Source organism: Aulonocara stuartgranti, assembly GCF_965226115.1.
Source record: "Aulonocara stuartgranti genome assembly, chromosome: 19".
Lineage (NCBI taxonomy): Eukaryota > Metazoa > Chordata > Actinopteri > Cichliformes > Cichlidae > Aulonocara > Aulonocara stuartgranti.
Window position 1 is genome coordinate 26,593,137 of NC_138955.1, and position 17,503 is coordinate 26,610,639.

A 17,503-nucleotide genomic window follows, 5' to 3' on the forward strand; every position below is an offset into this window, starting at 1 on the left:
CACTGAACCTACAAACTAGACCTACAACCATTAAGATCGACAAAATGTCTGCTGTGGTGCTACAAAAAAGTAAGCTACTGTGTCAGTCGCTATACCAGACAGTCACCATATTAGAACAGCTGTCTTTGGCACAGGCCAGAATCTGTTTGAACTGGAGAGAGGGGCCAGAGACAATCTTCTGTAAAAGTCTAACTTTGGAGTAAGGGCATTGCGCTACAGTAGTGTGGCGGAGGGGTGGTCCCTGGCGTAGCCTAGGGGAGGGGTGGAGCGGTGAGCTCAGGGGGGTGGTACCGGGAGGCAGGTGAGCCACAGGTCGTGGCGATTGTGCCATGAGTGTTTTCCTTCTGTGTGTCTATATAGTGACGGCAGAGTCGAGGGGGAGGCGGGCTGGACCGGGACGAGCTGTCACGGCGCATTGTTATTATAAATAAAAACGTGATCAAGAGCATAAACGGTGTGTGTGTGTGTGTGCGTCGCATACATCACAAGTAGCTTACCTGATATGGAAATAGGAATCAAAAGAAAATAAGAAATCAACAAGTCATAAAGTTAAGAGGTAAGAGCTAAGAGACTTTAAAATGGGTAATATATAACTGACAGACAGCCCCCAAGAAGTGACTTTAAACTGGTTATTATGAACAGTTGTTTTATTGTGAAGTGACTTCTAAAAGATAACCCCTCTGGTGGCTGTAGTAATTATAATAATGTAGGGAGGAGACTGGGGTCTACAAAAAAGGGAATTTTAACACAGGACACCAATTTTGCATTTTTTTCTTTCACTCATGGCTTTAATCAGAGAGCACAGAGTGTGCTGTAATTTCTTTTTGGTTACTCTGAGCTCACTGCTGCATGATTTCACACAGTCATGTAGCAAAGGAAGCAACCTAAGGGGTGTAACAAGCAAGAATAATGATAGTAATTGATAATATTCTTTTGTGATGGTCATGAATTTGTAAGCTTCTGTGCAACATTACTCTTGTATTGGTGAAGAGGTGTAAAGAGGTTTTTTGTGTCCTGTCTCCCTTCCCTCACCCCTAGGTAGATGGCTGGGCGATATGATCCCAAATTCATATCTCAATGTTTTTTTAGCTGGATGGCGATATACGATATATATCTCGATATTTTTTTAAAGCCAAAAGGTAAGAACAAAAAGAGAGTTCTTAGTCAAAGCTGTGTCCCAGATGTCACACAGGCACTTTTATTAACATACAGCGTAGATGTACATGAATAAATAAAAGAAAACAATGTTGTTTTTGTGCATAACAAAAAGCTCACAACTGTTCAGTCAAAATGTAAACTAACAGACGCTGAGGATAATAACAAACACAGATTTCACAGCTGCTCTGTTCCCAAAAGTTCTACTGCGTGACCGACAGCCTGGAGTTTGAAATCCTCTTTGTAACCACGTCTCTTACAGGTGCCATTTGTGGTCCATATACACACAATACGGTAATATTACGTTGAAGCACAGTACGTATCACTCCGCGAGGCTCCAGACCACGGTAGCCGTAATGCTCCGACAATCCATCAAGCGGTGCAGCTGCAAAGTCGTACTAAAACATTTTTTGACAGATTGCTGAGCGCTGTGTACCACATAAAATCAGTTCGCGGTCAGTAAGCACAACCAGAATTCATACATAAGGCGCACTGTCGATTTTTGAGAAAATGAAAGGATTTTAGGCCATGCAGCTCACAGGGGCTGTATGTCATTAGCGCGCTTAGCTCGCTAACACGTTGACGCCGTCCGTTGCCGTATCCATCGTGTCGTTGCCTGCAGGTGAAGCGATGGGGGAGGGGGAGTTGTGTTCAGTGAAGGAGAGAGGCGAGGCCGAGTAACGTTGCATAGAGACAAAAGTGGACGAAAGAGAGGCAAACTTGCGGCTCCACAAGTATAATTATAACGTAATATATATTATATCGATATAAACGATATTGTCACATCTTATATCTCGTATAAAAATATATTGATATTTTAAAAAACTCGATATATCGCCCAGTCCTACTTCCTACCCCTGAACCTGGTTCTCCTGGAGGTTTCTTCCTGTTAAAAGGGAGTTTTTCCTTCTCACTGTCACCAAGTGCTTGCTCATGCAGGGTTGTCAGATTGTTGGGGTTGTCTCTATGATTATATAGTGTTTACCTTACAGTATAAAGTGTCTTGAGGTGACTGTTGTTGTGATTTTGTGCAATAGAAATATAATATAAGTGACTTGAAATTAAAATGTCTCATCCTTTTCTTCAAGATAAAAAAAAAAAAAGGTTTAAAGCAGTGTTGGTGAAACTGGCCGTGGCGGACACATGTTGTGTGTGTCTTCGAGTGCTCCTGTATCTGTAAAAGCATTATTTGAAGACCATTTTAAAACCACACCATATTTGTTACCATACTGTATCTATGGGCATAATTTATCATTTTTCTCTTATGAATGTTTATTAAGCTTTTTATTCCAGTAACACATGATTACCAGTGTTGGGCAACTATAATTAATTATAGTTATCAAAAAAGTAACTGAGTTAGTAACTGAGTTACAATATTCTAAAAGTAATTATTTACTTGAGCAGTAACTATTGCGTTACTTTAAAAAAAAGTTTAACCCTCTGGGGTCCAGCGTGTAATTGGCCATTTTAACTACTTTTGATGTTTCCTCTACATTTCACCTTTAAAAACTATTTACTTTGCCTTGTTTGGTATCATCCTTTTCAGCACAACCTCACGTGTCTGAATTTACAGTTATGTTTTCATTTTGACATACTGCATTAACACAATTGATCTAAAATCAGACAAAAAACATAAAATCAGAGTAGAAAAAGTTATATTTTTCACTGTAACAACCACTAAACATGTTTAATGAATCATATTTCATAACTTTAAATGCAAATATAAATGGTCAATTTTAAAATCCTGTGCACAAGTTTTGCAAACAACAAAGTTATTTGCATCAATTTACCTTTTACCTTGATTTTTTAAATAACCATTTCAAACTATTTACAGAACAATCAGCTGTTCTTTATTCAATAAGATGCCACACAAATTATTTGTGCCACTCCAAAAAAATAATTTCTGTCCACTATAAAGGAGAACATCACAGCCTGATACCTGCAGGTCTGACAGCAGCAGGTGTATCACTCCTGTTTCTACCTGGAGACAGCAGTCGCCTCATTGTTCTGACACACAACACAAAACTATCGACAACACTACACACTAACTACACAAGACAACACATTAGCTACACACTCCAAACACGCTAAACGTCACAAACGTCACTCCTAACACTTCCCCTGTTTTTTTTTTGTTTGTTTGGGGTTTTTTGCTCATAAGCAGAGAGGTCTCGCTGCGCTGTCCTTAGACAGTAAACGTGACGAAACTATTGAGGAAAAAATGCCGCGTATATATTGTTTATCATGACTCTGGTTTTACGTGGCCTATCAACACAATTTAAAAACTGGTAAATATCACCTTGTTGCTTTGTCTTTAAGTGGTCATGTGATTGGCTTACCTCGACTACTTTATTCTTCCTCAGTCAAACAGCAGCACTCATGTGATTGTTTTGCTCCCTTAGCTCCAGGTGTTGTGCTAGACAGTGATCGTGATTGCCGTCTGCGGGAGCGCACGCCGCTGCTTAAAGCTGTAGCGTTCAGATTACTTACAGCTACTTCCGTGCAGCTGATATAAAATGCGGTAAGCTGAACACAGCTCCAACTGTCTGTTTGTTGAAAAATAGTAACAGACCGCATTTTCTTGTTAGTAACTGTAACGGCGTTGTAACGATAGGAATAGTAATTAGTTAGATTACTCGTTACTGAAAAAAGTAACGCCGTTACTTGTAATGCCGTTATTCCCATCACCGATGATTACTGAAAATCACGTTCTGCACAACCCTTTTATGTGATCAGATTTCTTTTAACTTTTTTTTTTTTTACTCCTTACAGGCTGCAGGCTCTGAGGAAGGAGAAGTCACGGGACGCGGCAAGGTCGCGTCGGGGAAAAGAGAACTTTGAGTTTTATGAACTGGCCAAGATGCTGCCACTGCCAGGTGCCATCACCAGCCAGCTGGACAAGGCCTCCATCATCCGGCTCACCATCAGCTATCTGAAGATGAGGGATTTCGCCAACCAGGGAGACCCACCGTGGAACCTGCGAATTGAGGGACCTCCGCCCAACACCTCGGTCAAAGGTAGAATACACATTGGAAACGTGTGGTTCTGTGTATTTAAAAAAAAAAAAATCATTAAGAACCAAGAAAAGCTTGTTTAAGGAATAAAACATCTGAAATATAAAAACTCAAATTAAAAATGTTCTTTGTAGTGTAGTTGGTTCGTGTCCTAGCACAAGTATATATATATTTTTTTCTTTTGCTTGTTGATTATTTGAATCATGGTATCTTATAAGCCACACCTGCAGAGACTTAGCCAACATCTCAGACCACTGAGCTGCTGCTAACTGACACACTGATTATTTGTTTCTGATGCATCAAAGCCTGAGAAGAACTTTTCAGTTGAACACTTGGTCACATCAAATCATAATTAAGCTCAGACATACAAATATATGCAAGGCAATGAAATTACAGGTTACCACTACATCCATAGTCAGCCTCACGAGTAAAAAAGTATTTACCCTCTGGGCAGCTGGTTCCTACTAATGGAAAACATTACTAATTGATTCCTCTCTCTCCATACCTAAACAACAGATTAGACTGCATTTTGTAAAAGGTCAACCTTAGCACACGTATGCTGCATTGCAGCCATAGGTTACATATTAACAAAAAGGGATGTGGTTCCTGTGTCTGAAAAGTTAAACCTATGCTAAAGTCTACTAAACTGGATAAGGATTTTTTCTCTCTCACTATGAATAAGCCTGTGGTTCCGTTTTTTCACCATTCATGCATACTGGAATAGGTTTGATTATGCTTTTTTTCTTTCTTCCAACTTTGTTTTTCACAGATGAAGAAAAATTGGTTGCGTTCTTAAGAACTGTTGACTGCAAATGACTAGTGTAGCTTTAGCAACTCACAACTTCAGATTTTCTGTCGAAATGGACGTTTAATATGTGATTATAGCTGATTTAGTGAACAGAAAAGGGTTTGAAACTGGCTTGATTCACCGTGTTGTACCGAAACAGTTGTCTGGCAAGAAAATCAGAACCTGTGTGAGAACAGATGTAACTTGAGTTCAGTTAGCTGCAAATGATGCGCAAGCTAAATACAAAGTGGTGACATTGTTTATTGGAAATAAAATTAATCCTCAGGAGAATGCAAGTCCAGATTGCACTGGCTTGACATAATCTAGAGGTGGTTTGCCACTTCATTAGGGAATGCTGGGACCCTGTTGTAATTAAATGTGCTATATAAATAAATAAACTATAACTATAAATATAACTGTGTTATACTGTCCTAAAAACCACCATAGAGTGGTAGAATGGTACAGCCCAACTCTGGACAGAATAAATCCTTGTTTCATTCTAGACATTTGACCCACTGTGTCGGCAAAACCGAAACACTGCCTACTTAGCTGACTGAAGCAGCGCCTGTGTAAAATGTAAATATTGCGGATGAGATGAGAGTAGACCTGACTGCTGGATGTGAAAGACGCTAAGTTTAACTTTGTGTGTTAAAGAACTGTTTGATATAAACTTCTTTTTTCTTTTTACTTCATTTGTTATGATTTTGGCACTTGTGATTTTTCACTGACTGCGGCAAAAGTGCTTTTCTTACCCCTGTGTATTATATCTAATGGTCAGCAGGGAAAGTCCAGTTGTATAGTCAGCTCTCTTGACCCGTACTTTCACTAAACGCTTTCCTGATGTGTTTATTGCCTCAGTTGATGGTTTAAAGTTATACTGGATGCAAAACGATGATTATTTTGTACATTTAGGTTCTTCATTAAAGTCAAAAGGGAGGATAAAGCACAGTATACCTTTGGGAGGGCCTAGCTTGTATTTAAAAAATGCTCACTTCAAAACATCAAAAATATAACTTTGTAAACTGGTGGGTGACTTCATGGTTATTACATCCATTTTTTTTAGTTTACAGTCAATAATTCCAGCTTTAAATGATTTAAACCGGGAGTGTCCAACTCCAGGCCTCAAGGGCCGCTGTCCTGCAGTTTTTAGATATCACCCTGGGTCAACACATCTGAATCAAATGATTAGTTCATTATCAGGCCTCTGGAGAACTCATTTAGCCGTTTAAGTCTGTGTTAGCTGTGTTGGATCAAAAACCTGCAGGACACTGGCCCTTGAGACCTGGAGTTGGAAACCCCTGAATTAAGCACTCATAGATGAGTTTCAACTTTTTATGGATTCCATCAAAAAATATTGCAGTTTTGTTAAAACTTTTAAATTAAAAGTGAGAAAGATTCTTTCTGAATAGATAAAGTTACAAACACCTAGCTTTATCAGAGATACCTTTGATAAAGGCATCTTTTAAATTTCTCTGACAATCCCAGTGAAGTTATTCACAAATTACTTTTTTGGTAATGAAAATTCGCATTAAGTTTGTTCTCATATGGAGAAAAAATATATAAAGCTTTCAATATTGTTTCACCAGTTTCTTCTTTTTTCCCCTGTGCTAATTTCAGCACAAAGCCTTTTTAAGTTTTTTTCTTGTCTTTCTGATCCTCACTACATTTTTTATTACCCTTGGACATTGTATGTCATTTAAAGTTAAAACATAATTTTGAAGTTTTTGCATAATAACAGTTTTTTTGATTGATTGATTGATTTTTGACCCAGATTACCTCTTTTCACCCAAAAAGCTGCCAGTGCAAGCGAAGCCATAGCAACAGCTTTACTGCCCAATTTAGTTTCCACAAAAGCTCATCTTTGTGTCTTCAAACGAACATTTTTATTCAAATGAAAGTGAACACGCAAACATAGGCGTATCAGGCTTACAGCTAGCAGCATTGCAGCGACTGTGTGGCTCTTTAAACTGCTATCAAACAACTTGCAAAAGCTGCAGAAACGCACCACGGTCTCTCTCTCTGTCACACACACACACACACACTCACTCACACACGGCTAGCTTCAGCGCTAAGTGATTTTTCTGTGAAGGGAACATTAAGCTTTGATGAATTTCTGCCTGGAGTACCAGAGTGTACACAGCACTTGTGAATCTAAGTGGAATTTGCCTTTGAAATGGCCCCTTTGTGCGACGCACTTAAAGGAGAAGAGGAGCGTTTGCTTTTAAAGGGGACATTTGGGCTTGTAGGAATGACCCAAAGATGAAAGCAAATTGTCTGAAATTTCTAGGGGCGACAGTGCGTTTCACTGTTTGTGTGTGCTGTAAGAACTACAGTACAACCATATTTACCTGAGAACAAGAGTACACGCAGAGCGAGACTGTAGTTGAGTGTGAGTGAATAAAGGTAAGGTGTATGTATGGGTGTTTCTACACATGAGCACGTCTAATGTGTGTGCTCACACATGCCCTCTCCGCACAACAGCAGATGGCATCATTGTCGGCAGCGCTTTGAAGAGGCGCATGCATTTTAATGAACAGAACCAAAACGTATACACCAGATAATGTGTGCATGTGTGTGAGTGTGTGCTGGGTTGTTTTGGAGCTCTCAGGGCTGTGTGTTGTATACTTCCTGTAACACAGCCCTGCAAAAGACAGCATCATACTAAATCACATTTAACACGTGTGTGGAGGTACAAATATTATATGAACAACCCTTAATCCTCCGTTTGACTTCTTGTTATTTATTCATTTATTTTCAGAACCTTAACTTTGTGATTGCCTCTGTGTGATACTTTCAGGAAACCCTGTCCAAAATAGATTTCTAGACTGTTTTTGTTCATTTATATTAATTCTGACTGGCCACACTGGCCGTTATAAGGGACACAATTATCCAACCAACTGAGAAAACTGCTCACAGTCTCATTATTACACAGATAAAATCAAACCTGACAATGTGGATGTCCTAGAAATAAAAAATCAACAAATCCTCAGTGTGAAGGTCAAAAACACAAAACAGACTTTGCTTAAATAGAAGTGCAAAGTGAGGTTTTTATGTCCATACGCACACACAGCAATTCAATCAGACTGTCCCTCTTGTGCACACAACATATACAGTACATGATATGCTTCTCTCTCTGCAAGGTTGTATGTGCGTGTTTAGGTTGTCTTTACTCTCTCTCCTATTGACTGACACTAATGAATGAATATCCTTCTCTAGAAGACTGTGTGCGAGTGTGTATGTGCATCCATGCCTATGTGACTTTTTACTTTGTAATTGTTTTTTGTGTTGCAGCCTATGTGTGTGCGTGCGTGCGCGTCTGTGTATTTGTGTGTTTCGCAGTGTTTGGAACAGCAGAGAATTATTGATTTTGGCCTCTGTGTAGCTGCTCTGCATTGGTTCAGGTAATGAAGATCGTTCTGTGTATGTGTGAGTCTGTGTGTGTGTGTGTGTGTAGTATTCCTACTTATGACTCCATACTCTTTCTGTTTTTCCATCTGACAATATCCTCATTTGTTGTTTTTCCCTCCTTGGTTTTAGTTTTTCTCTGTCTTCCTCTCTCTTTTTCCTCTAATTTCTTTCACTTTAGCACTTTTTCTTTTCTCTTCCCCCTCCCCATCCTGTACACATCTCTGTTTCTTCCTTTTTAATATTTCTTTTCAAAAGGAAGAAGGAAAATTAGATATGATTTCTGATCACATGATTTTGATATGTGTGCTTGCATTGTGCATTCCTTTTTTATCCTTTCTCCTCTCATTTCCATTTCCTTTCCCCAACTTATATTTCTCCTCTTTTCAGTTAAATTCAGTTTTTCTTCTAACTTCTTTTCCATTTGTCGTGTTTGTTGTCTTTCTTGTTTTGTTCATTCTCACCTCATGTTGTGTCCTTCCCTTTCTTCCCCTCTACTTCCTATCCTTTCCCCTTTTCCCCTCACACCACCTTCCTGTTTCCTTACCTTTTCCTCTTCGTCTTTTCCTTTATTTTGGTTCATGCACTATATTAAATCCTCTTTCGCTTTCTCCTCCTCAGTTGATTCTCCTTTCCCACTCCTAACGCTTCACTTTCTTAACCTCCGTTTGACTTTTTTCTATTTCCTTCTCCCCATTCTCCATTTCCTCCATCCTCTCATCCACTTCCTGTAATCACCTTTCTTCCACTCCTTCCTTATCCTCCTCCACCCTTGCACTTCATGCCCCTGTACACCTTCCCCTCCTCCCCCATTGACCTTTGCAGTAATTGACCCATCAGTTGCTCTTCTACAGTTTAGTGTGGGAGGTTTTGACTTCCTGTCAGTAAGAGTCTCCACATCTGCTACAGGACTCCACACAAACAACCGTGACCTTTGGAGCATCCTGACACCCAGCCCATTTTGTGTGTGTGCGTGTGTGTAAAAACGATTGACCGCTCACTATTTAAGTGCGTAGGTGAATGTCGGTCGTTGTGTTTATGTGTGAATTTATGGTGGTGTTTGTGGTTGCATATGCAGGTACAGTATGTGTGTCCGGTAGTGTGTATGAAAAGCTTTGAGGGTCTCTGTTTCTGTCTGACAGTCTGGTGTTTGTGCGTGCGTCTGTGCGTGCCTGTGTGTGTGACCCCCTTCGACACCTGGCTATTCATTATGCATGCAGAGAGCAGCAGACACCAAAATGCCACACTTCATGAGCCAGTCTAAAAATCAAGACACACACACTCACTGTACTCCACTCACAAACAAACAATATACGCACTAATCCAAACACACACACAAGTTTTGCACATACTTTTTTCTGACAATATTCAGAGAAATACACATATAAGGATATTAAGAAAACACACAGGTACCGGCATAAATACGAACTCCACCCTACTCCTTGTAAACACACCTTGTTCATATCTGTGCTGCTTTACATTCTGTATAAATATCCTCTCTCTCTGTTATTAAAAAATAAATTATGGCATTTTTTATAAGATCCACATACCTAGTTATGGCTCAGTGCATGAGCTCACGAGACTCATGAGGAATATCAGGTGTGTGTGGGTGGGTGAATGCGAGCTCAGGATCTTTCACTGCAGTTTTTAATGTGGAAAAATTGTGTATTTTCAAAGTTGTGTTTTAAAAAACAGCCCTGTGACAGACTGGCGACCTGTCCAGGGTGTACCTTGCCTCTCTCCCAATGACAGCTGGGATAGGCTCCAGCGCCCCCCGCGACCCTGAAAAGGATAAGTGGAAGCGAATGGATGGATGGATGGTGTTTTAAAAAAATACACTTACAGTAGACTGTGCATACGTAAAAAAAAAAAAAGTTCTGGAACATAAAATGTGTCAAATCACATCAGATAACATTATCACATTAGTAACAAACTTTGTAACCTTTTTAGGGACCCTATAGTACTATAAGGCCTGTTTTAATAGTGAAAAACACATTTAGCAGATTATTGGTTTGAAAGACACTAGTGGCTAAGAACTTTGGAATGTTAGCATAATAGATCCATTGGTAACGCTATTCAACAATAGTCAGGGAGACTTTCTTTGTGCCTTTATGCCTTTATAGATTTTGCTTGCTAACTAGGTTTGGTAGCATTAACTAATAACTTCACTCTCAAAAAGTGCTCCAAAACCAAGCCAGCCATGTTGGAGAGCGTCCTCATTCACAACGTGTAACATACCAACGATTTGTCACGTCCCAAGGCGTCTCATAGTAACGCAAAATGTAACCTTCCGCGTCCGTATGATACGCTCCGGATTGTGGATGGAATCCAATAGAACAGACCTTCCCAAAGTGTGGGGGGCGCAGAGCCATGGCAGGGGGGGCGCCAGATGAAAAGGGGGGAAAAAAACAAAACGCTTGGACACTGCTAGCACGGGCGCCCACAGAAACGCAAAGCAGGAGATGGAGCATAGCTGAATATGTTTCCAAACCAACTTCATTCTAAGCCAAAGACTAGAAAATATGGTGAAGCATATCTTCCCTTTGGTTTCACCTGCACAAGTGCCAAGGTAGGTCTCCCTGCAGAATTGCTTTTCCCTTCGTCGGGAGCAGCGCTGGGCTGTTTAAATCACGGACAAACAGGATCCCACATTCTTGATTTTTAGTTCAAACACTTGTTGTAATGACTAACTACTCCTGACATTTTGGAGATATACATACTATACTATACTTTATACAGTAAAGTTACAGTGGGATACAAATAATATCAGGCTGATCCTGCCACGATTTGTTCCCCCGGTTCAAATCATTAACTGCGAGTGTATATGTAAGCGTGTAAAAACTGCAGATAGTCAGATTAACAGTATTTTGTCTCTATCTGCCATTCCACAATTCATCTCCTGTAAACAATAACGTGGCGCACAGCGTGACGTGAAAAAAGGCACATACCTTTGACGTTGCGTGACGAACTCTGTATTCCTCGTCCACACGTAAACGCAAAAAAGGAGTTTTGAAAAAAATCTCAGTTTTCAGTGATTCGAAACGCCGTTTACGTGTGGACGAAACAGCTGCGTTTTCAAAAATACCTGTGTAGGTGCGGACGTAGCGTAAATTAGTTAGTAGTTTATTTTCTTATTACCTGTAATTTATTGCAGATTACTTGTATTTGCTTAATTTTTTACTAAATGTTTGAGGTGTGAAATAAACCGCAATGGAGCAAAATATGTATGTGTGTGGTTGGAGGATGTGTGCATGTGTGTGCGTGCACGCGCGCACGTGGGGGGGCGCGAACATTTTTCTTGTAAAACAAAGGGGGGCCCAGCAAAAAAAGTTTGGGAACCACTGCAATAGAATGACGCTCCCAGAGCTCCCCACAGATCAGAAAGGAGCAGCCACACTCCTGTGTAAAAAGATTAACCGTTACTTGTCCATCATTCACCATGATAATGCAGTCCAGGATTTAACTCTGCTAATATCAGTACATGTAAATTTATTCCTTCCCTCTACGGAGATTTGTGTAAGCCCACAAAAAAAAAAAAAAAAAATGTTGTAGCCTAAATCTGATTGAGATGATTCTATATCAAGTCATGTTGTGAAGTATTGTCTGCATTGTTTAGTGTGTATTTATGTGAGTGTGTGTTCCTATCCACTTAGCATTACATACAGCCAGACTGCCGCTTTATACAAAATCAACCTCCTGCTTCGAGAGACTCTAAGCGCTGAGTGAGAGAGAGAGAGCGAAAGAGAGACACGGGGGGAAAAGAGGCGCATCAGAAGAAAGCGCCTGAGTAGAAAAATGAGAGGGATAACGACAAGACGGGGGAGAAAGAGAGAAAAATAAACGAGATAGTCAATTAGAGAGACAGAGGCTATCAGTGAGGCTGAGAGAGAGAGGCAGAGAGACAGAGAGGGAGAGCAGCAGGAGTCTCGTCTCGTTATGATCCATCTCGTCTCTTTGTACCAGCTGACGTTTTTATGATGCGGCCTGCTGGCTGGGCTAATGGCTTCCTCCATTATACTGAGGGAACACAGTGACCCCGACACCCGGATAAACACAGCACTCACATCAAACCCCTCCCACCTGCCCAACCCAGCCTGCACACTGCAATCCGACACTGAGTCAGCGATGAAGCTCGTTTCAAACCGAGAGATGGAGAGAATTAAAAAAAAGGTACAGAGATAAGTTGTTCCCCAAACACTAAAAGGTTTCCAACAGGCGTCCACTGCCTGCTGTATGGCTGGGATTTTTTAGTAAGTGCCTGGTGTCAGTACTGTATTCATTCAAAGGTAAAGCAGCTCAACGCCAAAAAGGAAAGGACTTTCCAGTTAAATTTTGAATATTCATAGCTTTCATAGTTGTGTATAGTACTTTACATTATACATGACTTGATGAATTGTCAAAGGTCGGGGTGTTTTTTCAACTTGAAATATAGTCTTCAAGTATAGGAGTTCAACACTGTCGAACTAAAGGTAACTCTTTTTAAATTACATTTTCCTGATTACCTTTATCTATTGACAAAATATATTTTTTATGTTCTCCCACCAGTAACAGAATTCCTTGTAGTTTAAGCATTCACACTGACAGTGCATTGGAAACCAAAAGCACAAATCAAACGGCAAGTTCAACTTTCTGCAATGACAGGACAGACACCCTAATTAAATTAAAGTTGCATATCAGGCATCCATGCAGGTTACATGATGGGGCTTCAGTGTTCATCCCCACCCATACAGGAAGCAATTCACATACAGTATCACATTGCTTTGTTGCAGATGGTTAAATATCCTTCACTTAAGCTAAGTATCCTTCAGTCTTATTAGCAGTCATTTCAATTGCTCACTCCAAAGCTGAGAAAAGTTTATTTCAGGGTCCTCCCAACTTTCTGCTGCCAGTGGTTATTTGGCCCGTGGTTGATAGAAGCTGGTGAATGTCATTAACTTTGAGTTGTCTGGACATTGTCTGGACCACATTGTTGCTTTTGCATGTAGCCAAAATTTTTCATCATGAGCTTAATATTTTTTGCTATCTATTAGAAATGGCAAAGTTCTTTAGGCAAGCTCTTTTTAATGAATGTCATTGCAAGATCTTTCAAAGACAGAATACAATTTAAAGCTGCTCCTCATGGAAGTATGTTTAAAATATGGATGTGACTGGTGCAAATTTAAAAGAAACGTTGTGTTTTTGTAACTTCAAAGCTATCTAAGATCAAATATAGTAATCTGAAACGTTTTTCACTTGAAGTTTTCAGAGTATGCATTTTAAGATGCATATTATCTGGATTTGTTTTGACAGATTAGACTTGCTCTAACAGCTCATTGTTTCTTTCTGTAAACTAACAACTCGAATATCCTTCCAGCTGTTGCATTCAGGTTAGACGTCATTTAACAGCAGGCTCAACTTCCCACTGATATCTGAAATAAGACAACACAACTCGTCTTCTAAACTAAAGCGCAGCATGTGTGATTGAAACCATATAAAACACAGGGCCTCTGCTATTTGCATTACATCATGCACACACTGGGTGATAATTGTTATGTCTTTCGCCAAAATACCCCCTATCTAGTTGTAATCATTGCAGCTTTTTACCCTCGGATCTCATCTTAAACATAAAACGAAGAAGCGAGGCAGCTCCTACTTCTCAGCATAATAAACTTGTCAAACGCAGCTTTGGTTCTCTCACTGCAAAAACCTGTGGCGCTCCTACCGGCCCCCAGCTTAGCCCCGTTTGGCTCTGCAGCCGACACGCCGCTCCACCCGCTGGCTAAAACCACTCCCCTTGCATGCTCGCACTTAATAAACAGAGGGTAATTTGGCCAGCTGCGAGTGTGAGATGTTTTGATTCCCGAGTCACAGTGTAAAGAAAAATGGAATGACAGAGGGAGAGGGAAACAGCAGTAATTATAAAACTAATTACCAAATGTTGATGATGCCCATAGGCTTTGCATAACTAAATTTAGACGAGGAAATTGCTTTCGGCCGCCGACGTGGCTGCTGGGCATTTTGTTCATCTTTTCTTTTTTTTCTTAATTCTTCTCGTCCTGCCTGCTGTCACACACTTGCACACTGAAGAAAAAAAATCACCATGGAAACAATTATTCAAACACCTATCTTTTTTGTTGGCAAACACAAAATGGCTCCGGGAAGTGTTCTTGTCCAACAATGTGGTGTAATGACAGAAAATATAGCTGCTTGTTTCTGTTTACCCCATGAAAGACATAGCAATTAAGTACAACACAGAGATGCTCACAGAGAAACTAAAAGACATTCACTTATTGAATCAGGCTGTGCCGCTCTCTGCGGGTTTGCATATGAAAGACGTGTTTTTGTCTCGCCGAGCGTCTGCACAGATTTGTACATAGCTGAGCTCTGACGCCTGATTTTCCTCTGGAGTGATTGCAGAAATGTCGACTGTTGGTTTAAGTTTCTATTAGATCCTACTTTGATCAGTCCAGCGTGAACAAGCAGAGTCTCTGAATAAGTGTTGAAACCAAAGTGGTGTGACTGACTAAACTAAAAGAATTTACAGGGAAATATCTTTCACAGATAGAAGGCTAAAAAAATGGAAATAAAACAAGTGAATGTAAAGCAGGGATTATACTTATTTGCAGACACAGAAAGATGCATACACCACGGTCAAGTAAGCATTCCTGTTATAACTCTCCTAAACTTCTTCTTCTTCTCCACCTGATCGGCACATACGTCATTGGTGCATTATAGTGTAGTTTCTCAGCAGAGAAGTTCTAGCATGCTTTCAGATGCAGAAACACCTTTAAGTTGTTGGGACTACCTGAACTGGTTCCTCTGCAACTTGGCTTTGTTTCTCCGAAGCCCTGTCCACACAGGAAGCTCACAGATGGTTGGTCGTCCAGGCTTCGGTTGGCCTCCGGTTGCCTCCGGTTGCCTCATCAAGTCTAGTTGTACAGTGCAAAGCATGTTAGTTATGTTAGTCCAAATTCAACAACTCGTTTGAGGTCTGGTGATTGCAAAGGCCATAGCACGCATTATTTTCTGACTTATTTAACCAGTCAGTTCAATTTAATTATATTGTATTTATACAGTGTTGGGAAGGTTACTTTTAAAATGTATTCCATTACAGAATACAGAATACATGCCCCAAAATGTATTCTGTAACGTATTCCGTTACGTTACTCAATGACAGTAACGTATTCTGAATACTTTGGATTACTTAATATATTATCATGCTTTTTACAACAACGTGAATGTACTATTGCTGTGTGATTTATTACTATTACTGAAGGTCCGCGACTCCGAGCTGTAGTAAAGGGACCTCTGACTAGTACGGCGGGGTCCCTGTCGGCTCGTAGCCGAAAAATAGCTTTACTTTGTTGTGTGGGTCAACTTTTCTTGACAGAGAGAGGCGTTGAAAGGCTGCTCCAACAGAACTTATTGTTTTCGGAGGAAAACACGAACACGGTGTACAGTCGAGTCTTAATAGCTTACTTACAACTGGGCTCGTCAGGCACTCTTCTTGGCTGAAGTGGTTATTATTATATTTACATGCTTCCAGCTCCCGTTTTTCCTCGATGACAACTCGTACCTTTCCACTCCCCTTTTTCTCCCTCCTCGCTCTCACAGACACATAACGTGTATGGCAGTCCGTTCTCCCTGCAACACGGACTACACTGCCCATGATGCTACATTCTTTAGAGCTATGCTTGTAGCATTCTGCCTGTTAGCTTAGCACAACAACAACAACAACGAAAAGGCGCTCTTTTTCTCCCTCCTCGCTCTCACAGACACATAACGTGTATGGCAGTCCGTTCTCCCTGCAACACGGACTACACTGCCCATGATGCTACATTCTTTAGAGCTATGCTTGTAGCATTCTGCCTGTTAGCTTAGCACAACAACAACAACAACGAAAAGGCGCTCTCTCACCCAGGAAACACACAGTCGCAGAGAGAGAGAGAGAGCGTCGCCCTGTAACCATGGCAACCGTAACGCTGCCGCCCGGAACAAAAGAACGTAGCTGTCAAACAAAACCCAAACAGTCCTGACCCGCGACAATATGAAACAGGAAAGTACCGCAGTGTAATCCATTTATTTCAACAAAGTAACTGTATTCTGAATACCACCTGTTTAAACGGTAACTGTAACGGAATACAGTTACTCATATTTTGTATTTTAAATACGTAACGGCGGTACATGTATTCCGTTACTCCCCAACACTGTATTTATATAGTGGCAAGTCACAACAACAGTCTTCTCAAGGTGATTCAATGAGACATTTGCCCCTTGATGGGAACAGTGTTGTTCTAGAAGAGACCATCATGGTAGAAATGTTTCATTATGCTAACCAGCAACTACATTGGCTTTGGAAGGGAGTCCCTCGTTATAAACTTCCAATGTAAAATTCCTAATTTCATAGGTGAAATGGATATGTTTAGAGACAAATATAATAAATGGTTTTGTAGTCCAATCTTTTTAAAACTCAACCACTTGGATTAATGGTTAGCTCGGCACTTGGCCACTTTGATTAATAGTCCCTCAAAGGAACTCGGGATCTGATTTAGAGAGCCAATTGAAAGCACTGTTTAACCTCGCTCCATTGTCCTTATTTATTTGGTTGGATTTGGTGACAAGATTTCCAAATGTATTCCTTTTGAGATAGAAGGCCCTCTTAGCTGTTCTCTTTACAGGCACTGAGAAACGCTCAGTGCAAATGAAGAACATCTTATGGTCTTCCACAGATCTTTGCCCCTTATACAGTCATTTTAGATATATGATGTTTTCAATGTGAGATCTTACTCAGCCAGGTTTGCGCCTGTCCTTATGTTTTTTTTTTAATACATTTTATTAGTCATTTGTTGACTCTAGTTAGTCTGTGAAAGCATTTCAAGGGCCACTGATGACAGCTGAGAGAAACAGATGTAATCCTTTAAAACATAACAAAACCTGGAAAAGCTGAAAGAGCCTGAAAACCTTTGGAATGTGTCACATTTATGTTGTCATTGCTAGTATGTTTTGCTAGTTTGACCTTTTTTCCCATCATGCCAAAGATTTTGTTTCCCAGAAGTCCCACAGTCATTGGTATCACTTTGTATTAATCATAGTGATACTCTTGTGAAGGACATTTACCCATTAGAGCTGATGTCCTTACTAACCCAGTTATACATCTAATGTC

The 17,503-nt window shown here is 40.3% G+C and overlaps 1 protein-coding gene and 1 long non-coding RNA gene across 8 annotated transcripts in view; one reads left to right on the forward strand and one right to left on the reverse strand.

Annotated features, from left to right (window-relative positions):
* npas3 (neuronal PAS domain protein 3) overlaps nt 1–17,503 on the forward strand; it is a 390,159-nt gene that overhangs the window by 155,555 nt on the left and 217,101 nt on the right. For 5 of the 6 annotated variants that reach the window (XM_082516529.1, XM_082516527.1, XM_082516528.1 and 2 more), the window contains one exon: nt 3,928–4,172. In XM_082516529.1, the coding sequence (XP_082372655.1) occupies nt 3,928–4,172 (245 nt within the window). Of the gene's footprint in view, nt 1–3,557; nt 3,677–3,927; nt 4,173–17,503 lie in introns of all 6 variants that reach the window. The other variant, XM_082516532.1, reaches the window with a different exon arrangement.
* The window catches only part of LOC309695705, a 32,499-nt gene that overhangs the window by 6,789 nt on the left and 8,207 nt on the right, over nt 1–17,503 (reverse strand). For both annotated transcript variants that reach the window (XR_014273210.1, XR_014273211.1), the window contains exon 2: nt 15,146–15,269. This is a non-coding gene — a long non-coding RNA (uncharacterized lncRNA). The remainder of the gene's footprint in view (nt 1–15,145; nt 15,270–17,503) is intronic.